The 17,234-nt window shown below is 34.6% G+C and overlaps 2 protein-coding genes across 2 annotated transcripts; both read left to right on the top strand.

Annotated features, from left to right (window-relative positions):
* The first annotated feature begins 7,127 nt into the window (after positions 1 to 7,127).
* On the top strand, positions 7,128 to 13,265 carry LOC134842296 (uncharacterized). Its single transcript, XM_063858566.1, has 3 exons — positions 7,128 to 7,927; positions 10,316 to 11,400; positions 12,877 to 13,265. Exons 1-3 carry the CDS (start codon positions 7,227 to 7,229, stop codon positions 13,092 to 13,094), a joined length of 2,004 nt encoding a protein of 667 aa, XP_063714636.1. The 5' UTR covers positions 7,128 to 7,226; the 3' UTR covers positions 13,095 to 13,265.
* A 1,643-nt stretch (positions 13,266 to 14,908) lies between these two features.
* Positions 14,909 to 16,890, top strand: LOC134842563 (uncharacterized). The gene is made up of 2 exons (XM_063858957.1): positions 14,909 to 15,314; positions 15,800 to 16,890. Exons 1-2 carry the CDS (start codon positions 15,063 to 15,065, stop codon positions 16,760 to 16,762), a joined length of 1,215 nt encoding a protein of 404 aa, XP_063715027.1. The 5' UTR covers positions 14,909 to 15,062; the 3' UTR covers positions 16,763 to 16,890.
* The last annotated feature ends 344 nt before the right edge of the window (positions 16,891 to 17,234 follow it).

The following is a 17,234-nucleotide window of genomic DNA, read 5'->3' as shown; positions in this document are numbered from 1 at the left end:
TCGAGGCACTTCCCCAGTGGAAAAACTGAAAAGTACAAAACATCGTGCAAATAAACCTAAATGGTTGCTTGATTTTTCCCAAACTTGACTATAGGTGTGGACGATATCATTTTCTTCGGAACATTTGTAAGGGGATTATATTTACAAAAAATACTACAATTTTTAAAATTGATAGAAATTTTTGTTTAAAATTGAATACGAACTTTTAGAGGGCAGTGGATATATCTGATACAAGCAGCTTTTTTGGTTTTTTCGACTTTTCTTTTATCGTTTTTGACGGAACTTCTGTATATCTTTCTGTAAATCTTTCAATTTTGTGTTAATGCGTAAAATATGTGCAAAATTAATTCAGCCCAGAAAGGATTCCAGAATAAATTGAAGCACGATAAATGATCCAAATATTGTATTGTAGTATAGTAAGTGCGAAAACATTTGAAAAAAGATAAAGAACAAAATTTAAGTTTTAACACAAACTGTTTTTTACTTTTCAATTGAGAAACCTTAAAACAAAAATTAAAACTGTTCGGAGCTTTTTTTTTTGTTCCGACTTTCGTAAAAAAAGTAACGGAATATTTGTGCTCAGAGTGGTTTTTTTTTCTTCAGACAAAATTCGACTTTTAACTAGCCGTTTTTGACGATTTTTTTAATATAATTCAAACGGTATGGTTGTCTTGTGCTTAAGTTTGAAAAGATGTTTCACCTGTGATCATTTTTTGGAAAGTCATGGGGACTTAAAGATTACCATTTTGGCCAACCAGGGACAATTAACGCGCGATAAATTTTGCGCCATTTAAGCATAAGCGGAGATTTATTCCGTCTTAGAAATTGTTCCAAAATGGTTGAAGGAAGGTTATTTGCCATTATCGATTTGTTATTAGAAATGAAATCTATCACTTTGTATCTTATATGGCGTGTGAGGATTTTTTTAAACAAAAAATCTCAAATTAAAAAAAACAAATTCATTTTTTATAATATTATTGTTTGCTTCATAGACCTTAAGAGGCAGTCGGAACATTAGGGCTTCGTCCTAGTACGAGCAGTTTTTGTTCATTTGTCTTGCTTGAGTTTCAAAATTGATCTTCTGTATTAAAATAAAACTAATCCGCTTGGTAAAATTTAGGCTGCATTTTTGTTCATATGTGTTCCAAGTTGATTTTGATGATTAACAAAAGATATTCTTTCCATCAACGATTGTTTAAGATATAATATTGTTATAGGCTTTGGCGTCTAGCGGGCCTTGTTTTTAAAAAAAAAAACATTATTTGCATGGTGTCGCTTATTTTTTTTAAAAATGCGACGTCAAATCGTTTGTAGACGATATGTTAAAAGTTTTTTTTTGTCTTTCAAAGAAAATGACAGAATGTTTGTGATCTGTTTTTTAAATAACAATTTTTGACACAAATCCTTATACAGTCTGAGAAAATGATCTTTTAAGTTCAAAACTAACAAAAAAATTGTAAAACAATTTTTTCTTCAATTATGAAGGTTTCGTGAATTGTAAGTTGATTACGCAACAAGGACGCTACCTTTCTTTTTTTCTTATTCTTTCATTTTCTTTAATTGTTCAGACAAAGCTTTAACATGTTTGAAGACATGTGTCTGAAATCCAGCAACATAAAGACACAAAATTGTGCGCCTATCCAGTGCACGGTTTGGACCTGTAAAGATTGGGATACCAAAACTCAAAAACTTCAAACCAATTTTTCTCGACACTGTGAAAAAAAATTTGAAATTTTCAAACGTGGTTCGAATCACGACTGAAAGAACTTTAATTTGATATGTCACTAATACCAGTGCGATCATTATTTGTGGTATCTGATTTTGCGTGGAAAACAAAAAGAAAAAAAAAATTAAAACACATGAATACAAAGCTTCTCCCCATTTTCATTGGTCGGAACAATTGAAAAAAGCTAAATGTTGGCTGAAAATTTGATTTTCTGGACGCAAATTTGTTAAATTTGTTCATGACAGTGGAGTGAGTGTGAGAGACGAACTTTAAACATAGAAGCGCAGCAGAGCTTCGCACCACTTGCGATACAACACGAACACAGAAAATAGGAAGTCGAGCAAAATGAAAAACGCAAAAAATAGGCGAACATAAAATTTTTGTAACTCTCGATAAAATCAAATTGAGGGCCCAACTAGAGCTAGAGATAACTGTTTGATGTTTCTAAAATATATTATACTGATGCGGAACTAAATGAGAATTTCATAAATTGGACATTGTTCAAAACCTTAATTGCATAAAACCTTAATTGCTTCTCTTCAAAAATAATTAAGAAGACTGAAATGTTTTGAGGAACAGGAATTTTTCCTGAGATAGCACAGTTTTTTTGGAAAAAAATTGAGGAGACGCCAATTCTGAAGGAAAAACAATCGCAGGCGGTTCTTTCGATTGAACTTTTCACCTCAGACTTCATAGGGTAGATTCTAAGACAAGTCAAAAAAGTTCGAGAGAACGGTCAAACGTCCAAAAACTTCACTTTTTTCTGCTAGAGGAAAGACATGGCCGCTTATGCAGAAAATAGCTTCAAAATCGGCTTTCTCGATTGAACACTTAGCCTGCGATTTAAAAAGCTAGTTTTCGAGAAGTGTGAAAAAGTTTTAAAAAACGGTACAAAAACCAATTATTAACATTTTGAGGGCCATAACTTTTGTGTTTAAAGATAATAGGCATAGCTAATTTTTCAGAGCTATTTTCCCTAACCCACTGATTCGATAGAGCCAAAGTTTCAGACTTAGGATGGTTTGAGAAAAGACAGAAAAAGTTTTGAGATTGGTCCAAAAAGCTAAAACTTGATTTTCCGAGGTTTATGATTTGTTTCAAAAAATGGGCAGAACCGCATACGAAGAAAATTTTTCGACAAATTTGTCAATCAACCGAGGTAGAGTAGTTTTAAATGTGAGTAGTTTTTTAAAAGATTAGTTTTTTATATGTGGTCGTAGCCTCTCTTGCAGGGAGCTTTTCAAAACTGTTCTATCCATTGAAACCAAAAACTTCGAGAAAACAGAAAACGAAAACAAAAATATGGGTCAAATTTTCCCACAGACTTTTTTGAAGGCTGTAGACAGAGGGGTCTGGTAAAAAAGACTCTAGGAGAGTAAACATGCACACAGGGAAGTAGGCGGCCTTTCATTGATATCCCTTTTCTGAGAATAAGTAGTTTAGGAAAAATAAAAAGAGATGATTTTTTCGTGTTTCCTTTGAAACGACACAAAATTACGTCATTAAGCCGGCAAAAAAACAGAAAAGAAATTGAGCTGATGAATGTTTTTTAGAGATTCGAACCCGAGACCTTTGCCAGCCCAAGTTCATTCGCTACCCTCAGGCCAAGTTGGCCGGGAATGCATATAAGTTTGAGTCAAAATGAACCAAGATACAAGTGATTGAAGTGATTCTGTTAAACAAATTTTAACCCGAAAAAAGTCTATATTCGAGTTTGATAACGCTTGCTTATCGCAAGCGTGAAAAAGAAGAAGGAATATGGCGCAGTTGTGATGTGATAAAAACTTTTTATTTAAAGGTTTGAACCCCATTGGCGGCCAAGATGGTTATATTTTGAAAATTTTGTTTTTTTTTGTTTACTTGAAGAAGTTTTTTGCACATTTTAGCCTGGGTTTTCCAAGTGCAGCTGGTTCGCAACAGTTGAGTTCTATTTGTATTTTAACGTTTGCCTTCTCATCGCTCTTTGCTATACTGAGTTTTTACAAGTCTTCAATTGCTTCAGTTGTCTTCAAATTAATTACTTGTATCTAGAAACTATCTTTAGTACCGAGAGTTGTGATGGATTCAAATAAATAACTGAGTCACGATTTTTTTTTTGGTTTTTTGAGGTATAGATAATATAGGGAAAATTCAGATTTTTTATAAAAATCAAACATGACAGCCATTTTTTTAAAACTATTTTTTGTCAACTTCATTAGCACTACTTGTTGGTAAAACGTTCTTAATATAATGGAGGCAAAAAGTAGATTCCAAAAATTGTTCTTTCTTAGAGTCCTTAAGAGTTTCCTCATCATCTCTTAGGTTATTTTATTTTTCAGATTTTTTTGAAAGATAAAACAATCCCACTTTACTTTAAAAACTTTAGACAATTCCAAAAATTAGGCTGAGCAATTTTTGACATAAGTTCTGAACCACCTGATAAAATTTGTAAAGTTTTCATCTTGTCTGATGGTGGACTTTCTTAATTCAGTGTTGAAAAAATAGTGTTGTATAACCGACAAGAGGATTGCGAGACGTTGGGTTCATAATTGTTTCAAAATTTGTTTTAGAATGACATATCAGTTTTCAAACCTTAGCATCAAAAATAAAAGGAAATTTAGACAATTAAACTTGATATTTTGATCAAAAACAGCTGAGATATTAAGTTTAACTTTCAAAAATTTTAGGAGTCTCTGACACAACTTAAAGTTTTGTGACGACTTGCTCTTAAATATCATGCCTAAAACATACGGCAAAAAGTGCAAAAATGCATGCCTGAACAAAAAAAGGCTAAATTTTTAGGCTTCTATAATTTTGAATTTCAAATACAAATATTGAAATGAGAGTTAGCTAAATTTGAACTCATAGAATTGCATTTGAAAATGAAATTATTCATAACGGATGGCAAAAATTTCTGATGTTAGTAAAAAAGAATAGTAAAAGTTTCAATTGAACAGTCCAAAAAGTAGAAAACTTTCAACAAACCTTCTCCTGCAAAAAACCGAGAAGTTAAATTACAAGTCCTTTTACAATGCTATTTGTTCTTGTTAACAACGATAACAATATATCTCGGATGTCTGCTAAGGCTGCAGTTATAGTCTTTAAAAAGTCTACTCATTTCTCGACAATAATAACCGTCTACTTCTGCTTTGTCACAGTTCGTTCAGGAAAAAACATGGACAGAACAAAGTTGAACAAAGTTTTGTTTTGGACAATTCAAAAAGTTACGGCACAAACTTTGAGATAAATTTTTTCATTTTGTTTTTGTTTCTTAAAAAAACAATGATTCGTGTTCTTCTGGAGCATAGCACAAAAAAGGGTAGTTACTGTTAACAAAAAAAATTTTAAGCTAGTTATTGTCTAAGGTTTTGGACTACCAATTCCATATTTCACCCTTGCAGACAAAAGTATTGACTGAAAAAAAAGTTGTTCTTTTGACAAAAAGAACCACGGCTGTGTACAACCTCTAGTACGTGTGCTTTAGAGTGATATACCACTTTGACCTAATTTTAGTCATTGCTCGGGCTGTCTTAATTGAACTCGAAAAATGCTCTCGGTTTTGAGAAATATTTCTGAGACTTTTCTCGTTTCAGTTCAAATTATACAGCACGAAAATTTATTTATTTTAAATTATTCCAGTGTCCAGAAAATATGTTCCAAATATTTATGCTTCCTTTCAAAAACAATCTTTTCCTACGGATTCAAAGCTCATGACGATTTTACTTCTTTGTTCAAAGAACCCAATCAATTAATTTTGAATAATTTTTTTGTAAGTTTAAATTTAATGCTGCACAAAAACAATGAGATCTCAGCAATCAAGAAGTCTAGAACAGAAAAATTTTTTATATTCTCGATAAAATACATGTTTTGAAACATGGCAGCTAAAAAGTCTATTTCCATTATGATTTTTTAATTGTACAGGATAATTAGATGGAAAAGTAATTCAAAGGCAAAAAGAGAATAGTTAAGAGAATGCAAGTTTTCACAGTTCAGCAAAAAAAGCATCATCACCATGACTACTAGAGATGGCTGCACAAACCATTGCTAATAGCATTTGTATTTATTACTCTTACCATTTGAGCGTGTTTTGTTATCAACAACTGGAGTTTTTCCAAGATACGACTATTCTCAAATGATTTCTAGAAAAATTAGTGCAGTTGATTGTAAAAAGTTATCTACTACAGTGAAGCTGCCCGTTAGTGACATCGTAGATCACATTCTTGAGGCTCAAATGGCCTTGTGTTCAAATCTAGCCCGGGCCCGTGTTTCTGCAAAAAAAATTGTTCAGTATTAATCAATGAATTAATCTGAATTAATCTGAACTAATCAATGGGAAGTATTTGAAAACAAAATCCAAAAATAAAAATTTTTTTTTGGAACTTTCATATACTTTTTTAGTTAATGCTTTCAAAAATTATTTCCAAGGCATCGAAGGACAGTCAGAACAGAACATTTAGGGCTTCGGGCTGATAGGAGCAGTCTTGTTTCCTAATAGGAAGAAAAGAACGAAGTGGATTTTACATTCACAGGTCCTCGTGATTTTATTTTTCAGTTTACATTTTTGATTTTTTAAAAACTTTTGGCTTTTTTTTTACGTTCAGTTCATTTCCTTTGTTAAAAGTAAGGCAAATTTTACTATCAGGCAGCAAAAATGGTATGGTCGGGAAAAATTTACATGACATCTACTTACAAAAAGGATCTTTAATTTTGTTAATTCTCAGCGGATTGAAAAAACACCTTTTGGTCCAGTTATCTAAATAATAAAAGTTGATCGAAACACCTATTCTCTAAATGGAATAACTTTTTAAAATGTTTTAACGTGATGTACTTCCTTCTTTCATCAAAGTTCGATCAATTTTTTAAATTATTATTTTTTTCTGTTTCCTTGTTCTTTTGCATTTTTCTAACATTCTGTTGGCTATGTTGTTTATAATAGTTTCTTATGCGAGACCTTCCATTTGAGGTTATCATAATTTCGTTAAATAGTATGACTAATTCTACGATTATGATTAATTATACTAAAGTATGATTTTTTTTGTTAATTTTTGCTAAATTTTGTTAGTTTTTGTCAGTTGCTTTTGAATTTTCGCTTTTTTCTTCCAACTGTTTCTTTAATATCTGTAATGCAAGAGATGCGAATCTCCCGTTCACCTCTTTGTAAAAAATGCACGTTTTCTTGAAACAAGCTATCGAAAAATGAGGCTCATAGCTTCAGTTTATTGAGTTGATTAAATTGGACAGTTTTCGTGACATTTAAATTTAAACCGATATATTCAACTTCGCATAAAAGCATCATTTTGAGATGGTTGAAAAGAATTGCATGTAGGCCGTATGGTACAGAAAATAAACCTGCGGTCGAATTTGTGGTACTGATCATCGGTTTTTCGTATTTCTAATTTGATCAAATGATACTGTAGCATGACTTTAGTTTATTTTTAGAAGCAGCTCGCTCAAAAGTATATAGTTTTATACCTGTAAGTTTTATGTTTTTCAGTTGATTATTTAAATTCGTTACTAAAAAATGTCCATAAATGATAACGACGATGACGCAGAGATGCCGTTCAGAGTCTTGGAGGAGCTGCGGAAAGTGTCACGTTCACTGGAGACAGAATTTGAGCCCTCGTCACAACGCAAAAAGATTGCTTCCGAGGTGCAAAAACGAATAAAGGAAGGCGAATTTAAGATCAAATCGATGAAGGGCGACTCAAAAACAAAAAAATATACTTTAGAATTGAGCAATTGGGGATACAAAAACGAAAGAAAGTTGATCGAAATCAAAAACCAGTTGCTCAAATTGAAACATGCCGAAAACCCAGAACAAGCTCTGGCTGAAAACATAGTGAAATTTTCAAGTGAGCAGACAAGTTTTGGCCAAAATGGGAAGAAAATCTGCAAACTGAAGACGACAACCGAATTTTCAAACGATGATTTTAAAGTACGACGCATGGTCGTGGAGTCGAAATCTGATAGGCAGAAACGGGAGACTAAAATGGTACTTTTAGTTGGGAGTACTGGCAGCGGGAAAACCTCATTGGTTAATAATATTGTCAACTACGTCTACGGCGTCAGCTTGGAGGATGATTTCCGATTGAAGTTAATTGAAGAGATGGACGAAGAGGAAGAAAAGGATGACAGAGGGGGAGGGCTTCTGGGAGGCACTTGGGCTAAAAGTATGACCTCATGGGTTTCAGGTTACGAACTGAGATGGCAAGAGGGCTTCAGGTAAGATCATTTTAAAATTTTTACAAACTTTCAAAGCCAAGTTTTTCACTGCCAGGTTTAGGACCAAAAATTCAGTCTTTGCGGGATTTATAGTGTAAGCATAGTCCAAACATAGTCTCCAAAAGGTGAAATCAAAGATGTATCAAAGAAGTTCTTAACCTAGTCGCAAAAACTTGAACACAGTTCTGAACAAAACTTGAGCAAAATCACAAAATGTGAGTATAGTCCAACACAAAGATGTGAAACTTGGGAGTAAAATGAGCCCACACACAAAACAAAATAATGATGACTCTAACTGTTTCATGGTACAATCGCCATAATGCCATAATTTTTGCTTTACAACAGAAAATAATTTTTGTAGTTTGTAATTTAGAAGCTAGGAGTCGGTATATTTGGCTGAAATGCTGCAAAATAAGTGAACATGAAAGTACTCGCAAAGTTGATGGGATGTTTTCGCAACTGCACATGAAATTGGTAGACTGAGGTTAACGGAGGTTCAATTCGGTCGCCATAGTAAGTTCGTACAACACAATCCCGACTGTCCCAATGGATATTTTTGGTCTCCACAGTCTGAAAAAATTTCGTTTTGGTCCCCACTGTCTTAACAGAAAATCAGGACATCAACCCATGTTGAAAAAAAAATCTATTTTGATTTTCATACGATTCCGATCAAATATTTGCAAATTACAAATTTTCTGATAATAGATTAGACTATATTCACATAGTCGCCGTTGCCAAAACTATGATGCCTCTCAGTTTTTGGATTCCCGCAATTTAGAACATTAACGTCTCCAAACTTTTAGGGCGTTTTGAAAAACCAGTCAAATATTGGCGGGGCGAACAGCCTTTCAATTGTTTTGACCTACACTAATTCTCTGAAGGCAACGTGAGTAAAAAGAGGCAAAAGGGGGACCGTGATGGAATGTAAGACACCAAATCTTGAGTATCTCATATGAGAAGAGAGAGGGAGAGAGAGAGAGAGAGAGAAAGAGAGAGAGAGAGAGAGAGAGAGAGAGAGAGAGAGAAGTTGAGAGCTTTTATGATGGTTTGTGTCTCTAACAGTAGAACGGATATTCATTACCATAGTCGAACATGGTTCATAAGTAAAAAAAAAACTGGCATTCAAAAAAACATAGGAGATTACTTAGCTGATTGACTGGATCTGATTACTCAGATAATTGAGATTTCTTTTGAAACTGATTTAATTGAATTTTAGTTGTGTCGTTGATTTTTGTAAGCTTTCAATGTTCTGACTAATGTTTTTGTCAATTAAGGGTCTTTTCTTATCGCACTGCGCAAATGTAAACCCGGTTGGACGGCTTTTTCATTGACTATCGTTGGGAAGCAAGATGCAGTATTCCAGCTGTTAACATGTACCTGCTGAGTTTTGATTTTTATTTTTTTTGCTGCATCAATATTCTGGTGACAGACCAACCCGAAATCAATTCGTACTTGATTCGTTTCGTAATGAGACAAGATTCTCGTCCCAAACATTTCCAGTTTTCTTTACCGTTTTTCGCTTCTCTTTCCTCTGATTAAAAATGTTTTTGAATATTGTTTGATATTTCGTATGTAATTCGGTGTGCAATAGTTGCGATCAAAAGGTTACCATGAATCAAAGTTCTGTTCATTTTTCTGTTAGCCTCTAATTCATTACCAAACATTAGGGAATAAAAACTGTTATTTGAGTGAAATGCTAATTGGTTTGATCAAAATTTTTGTTTAAAACGCTCAGATTTATAACTGAATTGAGGCTCGGGGACTAAATCCCCCCAGGATAAAATCCCCCTGGACTAAACCCCAAAAGGACCAATTCCCCTTAGGACAAAAGCCCGCAGTTTTTAGTTTTAAATCCCCCACATTCGAATTGAAAAAAGCGACGCTAAAAGTTGAATTACATGATCGAAGATAACTAACAGAAAAGAAACAGATAGATTAAAGACTAAAATCTAAAAGTACAGCTTAATAACTATGGCTTTGAGATAATTCAACACTTTGCACTTAACGGCAGAGCATACAATTCTTTGTATTTTTCCAAAATTATCCTTTCCTTGAGTGAGTTTTTTTGCCGAGCTGCATTTGATAGAAACTAAATATTCGCAAAGAATGCTGCCTCTGGATGGCTTCAACGAATTTCCATGAGAGCATCCATTCTTAAATGCAGCTCATTTGATTCCGCCGTAACTAAATCCTAGAAAAAAAAACGAGAATAAAAACAAGAGTTCAAGAGTTAAAGTTTGAAAGGTTAAAAAAGCACATCAAAGTTGAAATTGGAACCTCTTTTATTAAATTCATAAAAAATTCACAACAACATGCACTCCTTGCCTGTAAATGTATATTTTTGACCCTGTTCTTCAATTTTTTTATGTAATTTTGCTTCTTTTTCAGGTGTCCCTGGAATCTGTACCTGGTGGATACTCCTGGCTTCGGAGATGACAAGGGTCTGGAGCACGATGATTTCACCATGACCCAAATTCAGACATTCCTAGACCGCAACGAGACATGCATTGTTGATGATCTCGCATCAGTCGCGCTTGTAATTCCTTCCTCGACAACTCAGCTCACGAAAGAAAACGAGTACGTTTTAAATGAAACTTTAAATCTGTTCGCCAAAAACTTGGAGCACAATGTATCTCCAATATTCACCTTTACCGAGGATTTTGAGCTTCCGGCAATTGAAATGTTAACGCGAACCAAAATAGAATGTGCTAAGAACTTCAAAATTGATAACTCAGCGGTTTACGAATGCAAAGACAATTCTTCGGCTGAACTTGCATGGAAATTGAGCTTCCTTTCATTTCGTGCATATTTCGAGCATCTGGAAGGATTGATACCAGTCAGTTTGAAAGACAGTCGATTTGCTTTGCACGAAAGAGATCGGCTTCATTTTGTTCTTGAGGACGTGCGGAAACAGATCCAAAAAATGACAGAGCATCTAATGACAATGGAAAAGATTTTGGATCATGTGGAAGACACCATCGATGCATCCTTGGAAAGCGATGAGTTTAGGATTCGAACCCCTTCCCAGCGGCATGTGATATCGGAAGTTGAACGGATGGCGTTAAACTGCAACATATGTAAGCATACATGTCAACGTAGAGTTTTGTGGTTTGTACCAATTCGCTTTCATGCTGCGTTCAACCGAAAAGGAAAGTGCCGGGTTTGTGACAAAAAGTGCGACAAAAAACACCACGTCATTGAGCCGAAAATCTACGCTCCAGTTACTGGCGAAGAACTTCTACTAGGTGAGCAGCTCTACCAACAATACAGACAATCAGACACTGAGGAAATAAGCAAACAAGTTCTGCTTGAGAGAATGGAAAAAGAGTACAGAAACATGAAGGACGATCTGCAGTACAACATTGCGAGGGTTTCCATCATTTTCAGGAACCTGGAGCAAGTGGCCATGCGAAATGAGAATGTTTCAGAGTTGGAACACATACAGCATTTAATCTCACAGGAGCTGAAATCAGGTATGAAGAGTTGCAATTATCGAATAGACAGAAATGATTAGAAAAAGCAAATACAAGAATTTTCAGAAAAATTTTACATGCAATTTTTTTTTAGATAGGGTTTATGCAATAAAATAGTCTGAAACTCCAAGTTTTCATGTAAATTTTATTAAAATTGTCTGGGATGGCTCCAGGGGCGGATCTAGGATTTTCTCGAGAAAGGGGGCGGATTTTCCGAGCTCTCCCAAAGCACTAAAAAGACCCTGTTTTGGTCAAATTTTTCTGCGCCGCAGGCAAAATTGTGAAAAACAGGCCAAAAAAGGCGTTTTTAGGCACTTTTTGGAAAAATTTAACCAAAACATCGCGTTTTTTTTGGCGCGCGCTCCCCCCTCAAAATTAATATATATTGGCTTCCACATTATCAATGGTCGGATAAATAAATCGAGAATCAATTTTTTCCCAACATGCAGATGAAAATTTTAGCGCATGCCTTAAGAAGTTGATTAAATGGAAAAACGAACTCAACATGATCCAGCAGTTTAAAATTTGGATTTGTTTTATTTTTTATCAAATTTTTTTTGTCCTCACACGAGCTTTTGCTTAAGTTCAACTGTTTTTAATTTTAGGGTTAAGTTGTTCTTATTATTGCAACTTTTTTGTTAGACTTCTACTTGCAATTTGTTTTCAAAAATTTATGCGTTTTTTGTCTGTTTTTTACGGTCGATTATCATCTCAAAATCCTGTATATTTAAAACAATATGTACCGTGTGTTTCTTCCGACGATTCAAAATAGGAATACGCTTTGTTCCTGGATGTGTTTGTTGTTTTCAGTTTTTGCTTCAATACAAAATACAAAACCCAAAAAAAAACATTGGAATAGGTCGACTGATATGTCATTGAAACTTTTTCAGTCATGATTCAAATAGGGAAATAAAAGCATTGACAAGATTTCCCTGTGTCTAGAAAAGTCAGTTGCAAAATTTTTGAGACTTTGTTCAACTTCGAGTGAGTAAAGCGAGCATGTACATCTTATTAAGGACAATTTTCATTTCAATAGTAAAAAAAAATCTTTGTCTTACTATTTGTTAAAAAGTCGGTTTGGCTGCCGTCTAACATCGTAGTGTTTTAAAAAACCTTTCAACTAAATGTTATTTATTTTTACGCTTGTTTCTTTAATAAGTTTCGTAAAGTTTCACCATAATACTTCTGGGACACCCAGTAACCCTGAACAATCCTCAAACTCGACTCAACTCTACGCCGTTCTTCTTCGTGCGTCCGATTTTTTGAAATCTTGTTTGACAGGGTTCGAGTGTGCAAACTGACTGCACACTTAAGGGAATCAAAATCAATTCATAATGTAGTCTTATTTTTGTTCATCATTTTTAATCAAAAGCTCTCCAAAAAAGGATAACTTTTTTTGTAGATGCATCAGTCAGTTATGCACAAAATGTGTATTAAAAAATTGTTTCAAAATCCTTTTTGTTATCCGCATTTCAGATCAATCAGAAGCAGCTAGGGAAGAGCAGCTCAAGTGGCTTCGCATGCAGGAAGAGGTACTCAAATGTGCCTATGTCCTCAAGGGTCAAAATATTATGGACACCGCAGAGCTGCGAGAGCTGGAAACACGAGTGTGCGACAAGCTGAAAGGAAAAGCGAAGAACTCCTGCGCACCAGAAGATGAGAACGGATTTGTTGTTTTGGATGAGCCAAAATAGCATAAAATGAACGCTGACCTGTTTATAATTGTAAATAGTTCGTTTTAACTGAGCTTAACCGTGCTGCATTAGAATTATTTTTAATATGATAAATAGATTAATAAGTTGAAAATGCTACAGAAGAGTTTGTAAATTGAAAAATGAAAATTGACAAGGCAAAGTAGAATAAATTGAAGAATGGTCAAAATTAATTCAGATACTCTGCGTCGAACATAACTTAGTTCGGTTTTAAAAAGCTCCAGTTCGTTCAGTAACAAAATAAGATACAGAAAAAGTTTGATTTTTTTTAACGAAGGCGAACATTATGGAGGAAACTGTCTGTTTTGATGATAGTACTATGACCTATTCACATCCGTTCAAAACCGTAGAGTTACTGGATCGTTGGCAGCAAACCATGTTTCGAGAAGTTTTATAACCACTCGTTCTTTTTCTTAGTCAAGCATCAAGCATACTTATGAAAAACAACATTTAGTGAAAATTGTAGCAAAACGAAATTCTCGGTTGTCGTGTAATAGCACAAAAGGTTCCACCGTTTTTGGAATGATTTTTACTGGGTACTGGGAACTTAGAAGAGAACTTAAAGCAAGCTTAGATAATTAACCATGGCTTTAATTGGATACGTTTTTCAAGTTTTTTTTTCAGTGGAATTAGAATCGTTGAAGTTCTGGCGCCGGGGCAGAGCTTCAAGAAATTTTTACAAATCCGCAGATAATAGTTAATTCGGTCACTCCAAGAAGAAGACAATGTTTCAAGTGTTAATCAAAGAAATGAGTTTTTATTTGTTTTTGAAATATTCTTACTACAAAAGTTTTAAAATTAGCTCATTATCAAATCTTCTTCTAAATAGGCTGAAAATTTTTTCCGAGACTCGGTGTAAAATCTGCAGGTCCTGGGGATTCTATTTTATTATATAAAAAAGTTAAAACTTGGTGTTACCCAAATTATCAAAGGATATCATTCAAAAGCTCTACCTATACACAAGCTTTTTAATAAATGTTATTGAGACATTCCATAAAATTTTTAATAATTTTAACAAATTTGAGCTAAAATGGCCAAACTTTTTTTTCAACTCTATTCGAATAAAATCGAAAATAAAAAAAGTAAAGGTATATTCTATTAAAGTGCGCAATTTATACCTAAATGTTTTACTTTTATCTGTGAAAAGTTATATTTCCCAGGAATTAATTAGTGACTTTTTATTGCTAATTCAGCGCTATTTTTTTCCATCGCTAAATTATCGCTAATTCGCTAATGCAGCGCTAGACTTTCCATCGATAAATTAACGGTAAAACTTTCGTAATTTATAGAAGTTGTCAATAAATAATTGCTAACTAATCGATCAATGATAGCTCGGAATCATCCATGAAAATTTTATTAAAACTGGGCTAGAAATTTTTGTCGGTAATAAATACTGAGAGCAAGAAACAACGGTTGATCAAGAAAAGTAGTTTTTTTTCAGTTTTGCATATGTAGCTCATCAAGTTTCACCTGAGCAGCCTGAAACAGCCTGAAGCTGATACTAAGAGTTAGGCTGATACGACATTGCTGGAGGTTGTTCCAGAGTAAAACTGCATGACAGAAACAAAACAACATCATTTTTATGGAAAATTATCGGCATCAAATGCGCTTTTCATTGACACCTGACGTAAAAAAGCGTATTGGCAAACTACAGACGTCACAACAAAATCACCGCTTCTCAAGTTGAAATCTTTAATTGACCAGAGAACACTTACAAAGTTCACGACAAAATGAAGAATTTATCGCGATCGAAAATTGGCTTTTGAGTTTAATTAAATATTTTAAAAACGGCAAAAATGTATTGTGCTTAAGAGCAAAACAAAACATAGATTGATTGAAAATTGTTTAGCGTTTCAGCAGAAACTCACACAAAATAACCGATTGGTAAAATATCTAAGTGAAAAGAAAACTACATAATTTACGACTGTGTTTGAAGTAACTGACCAAAAAATGTCGGTCGACGCCGAGTTCGAGCAATTTCATCGATTGTTGAAAGAGCATCCGGAAATTTCCATGGAAAATATGTTTGCAAAAATGTCAGCCGGAATTTTAGACTGGCAGACGAAAAGGGTCAATTTGGGACTCATTGGGTCGAAACGACAAGGAAAAAAGACACTGATTCACAGCATGTTCGGTTTACCGAATGCAGAGGAGCCGGACAAAGGTCACGATCTCCATCATCATCATCACCACCACCACGAGGTGAGATGTCTACTGGCGTGTTATTGAGTTTGAACCGCACATGCAAAGTAAAATTAGATCGATACTTTTATTAGGTTGACTTAACATATTTTGCGAGCTCTTTTGAAATACCAAAGACTTTATTTTGACGAAAAGACCCAATTTTGAAGAAGTTTGAAAAATTCAAGTTTTGGGCATGGAAGGCTTTGGCCAAGAAATTTTAATCTCTCAAAATAAAGTTCTATGGGCTCTCAATAAGCCTTTAGAAAAATATAATAGAGCTGGCCGGCCAAATCTATATGTCGTATAACAATAATTTTTTGAATGGCGAGGATGATGAAATCCTGAGAGGCACTTGGACGCAAAAAAAATTTCATTTCCTCGAAAAAATCAAGAATTAATTATCAATTCTTAATCCACTGCTGACTGAACATAACCTCGAAAATCTTCATTGAATGTATTTTCTGTTTGCTGAGTATTTAAAGGTTTTTATTTGTGTTTCCAAGAAAATAGATCACCCTGTGTCATACATACACCCCGAAAACCAGAATATAAAACTCTGGTGCTTGCCGAGAGCAGACGATGAACGAAATGTGGACACTTACACGAGAAGAGTTGAAAGAACAGTCGAGTCACTCGACGCTTATCTCGTTCTTATTCCGAGCACCTTGAACACAGAGTTAAAATACTTGCTCACGTGCCTGAAGAAACTAAACGGCGACCAAAAGCCGGTTTACTTCGTCAAAACAAAAATCGACTCAACGATATCAAAAAAGGTCAAATCGACACGACCCTCGAATGAGGTAAAACGTCGCGTTCGCGAAAACCTCCTGACTGAAATCCAAGGTTTGGGGTTGAAGCGGAAGCCTATCAACTTATTCTTGGTCAATAGCAAGGATCCTTCCTCGCACGATTTTTCAGGGCTGATGCAGAAAATCACGACTGATTTGCCTCATGGCGAAATTAGGACTGCTTGGACAATTTCATTGCGAGCTTGGCGCGGAAATGCAGTTGCCGAGGAAAAATTCAAAATAATGGAAGAGAGAGTTGGCAAAATTGCGTTCAATGCTGCATTTTGTGAACAATTTCAGGGCAACTTGAACAAACAGTTGCCACAAGTCTATACAGACGAGCTAGTTCTCTACGCACAATGTTTCCGACTTAGAAGCGAAGACATCGAACAAATCGGAGAATTGAAACGCGAGGAGAAAGATCACGTCACTAATTTCATAGTGAATGAGGTGGAAAAACGAAGCAAGGATCTGCACTATGCGTTAGCTGGGAAAAAATGGAAGCTGAGTTTAGAGAAAGTGATCGCTTGGCAGAATACGTCAGTCAGTCGAATTGTTGAGGAAAATTCGTTCACGAAGAAGAACGTCAGCATATTCGAGCATTTCCTAAAAGAGGCTTTGCTGTGTGCAAAAGATGTGTCAATCAGAACGATGGAAAAAATTGCAAGCTCAGTATAGCTCGCATCAAGAGCCGTAATCAGTAGCAGCAAAAGTAGTTATCACACAATATCAGCCACAATTAACTCTTTCTGATAGTTTGTACCAACTATAAAATTAGCGGATACATTCCCCAAATCATTTTTAATCGCCACTGTAAATATAAAAATGAAATTCATGTTTCAAAGTTTTAACACAGAGGCGAAGCGGAGCTTCGCACCACTTGCAATACAACACAAACATACGAAGTGGAAAAAAATTAAATGCTGAAAAAAACTAAAAATGAACTAAAATTTTCGTATGTCTCTATAAAAAAAAACAACTAAAGCTGGAGGTACGTGTTTGAAATTGAATGAATTTGCTATACAGAAAAAACTATCAAATTTTCAAAACTTCGACTTGTTTGAAGGTCGTAACTTTTCTTCTTAAACAAACTGGGCATAACCACTAATAAAATTAGGCTTTCAACAACCCGTTGTTTCGATTAAATCAA

The sequence above is a fragment of the Symsagittifera roscoffensis genome, chromosome 3 (genome assembly GCF_963678635.1).
Source record: "Symsagittifera roscoffensis chromosome 3, txSymRosc1.1, whole genome shotgun sequence".
In the NCBI taxonomy this organism is placed as follows: Eukaryota; Metazoa; Xenacoelomorpha; order Acoela; family Convolutidae; genus Symsagittifera; species Symsagittifera roscoffensis.
This window is presented reverse-complemented; position numbering and strand designations above follow the sequence as displayed.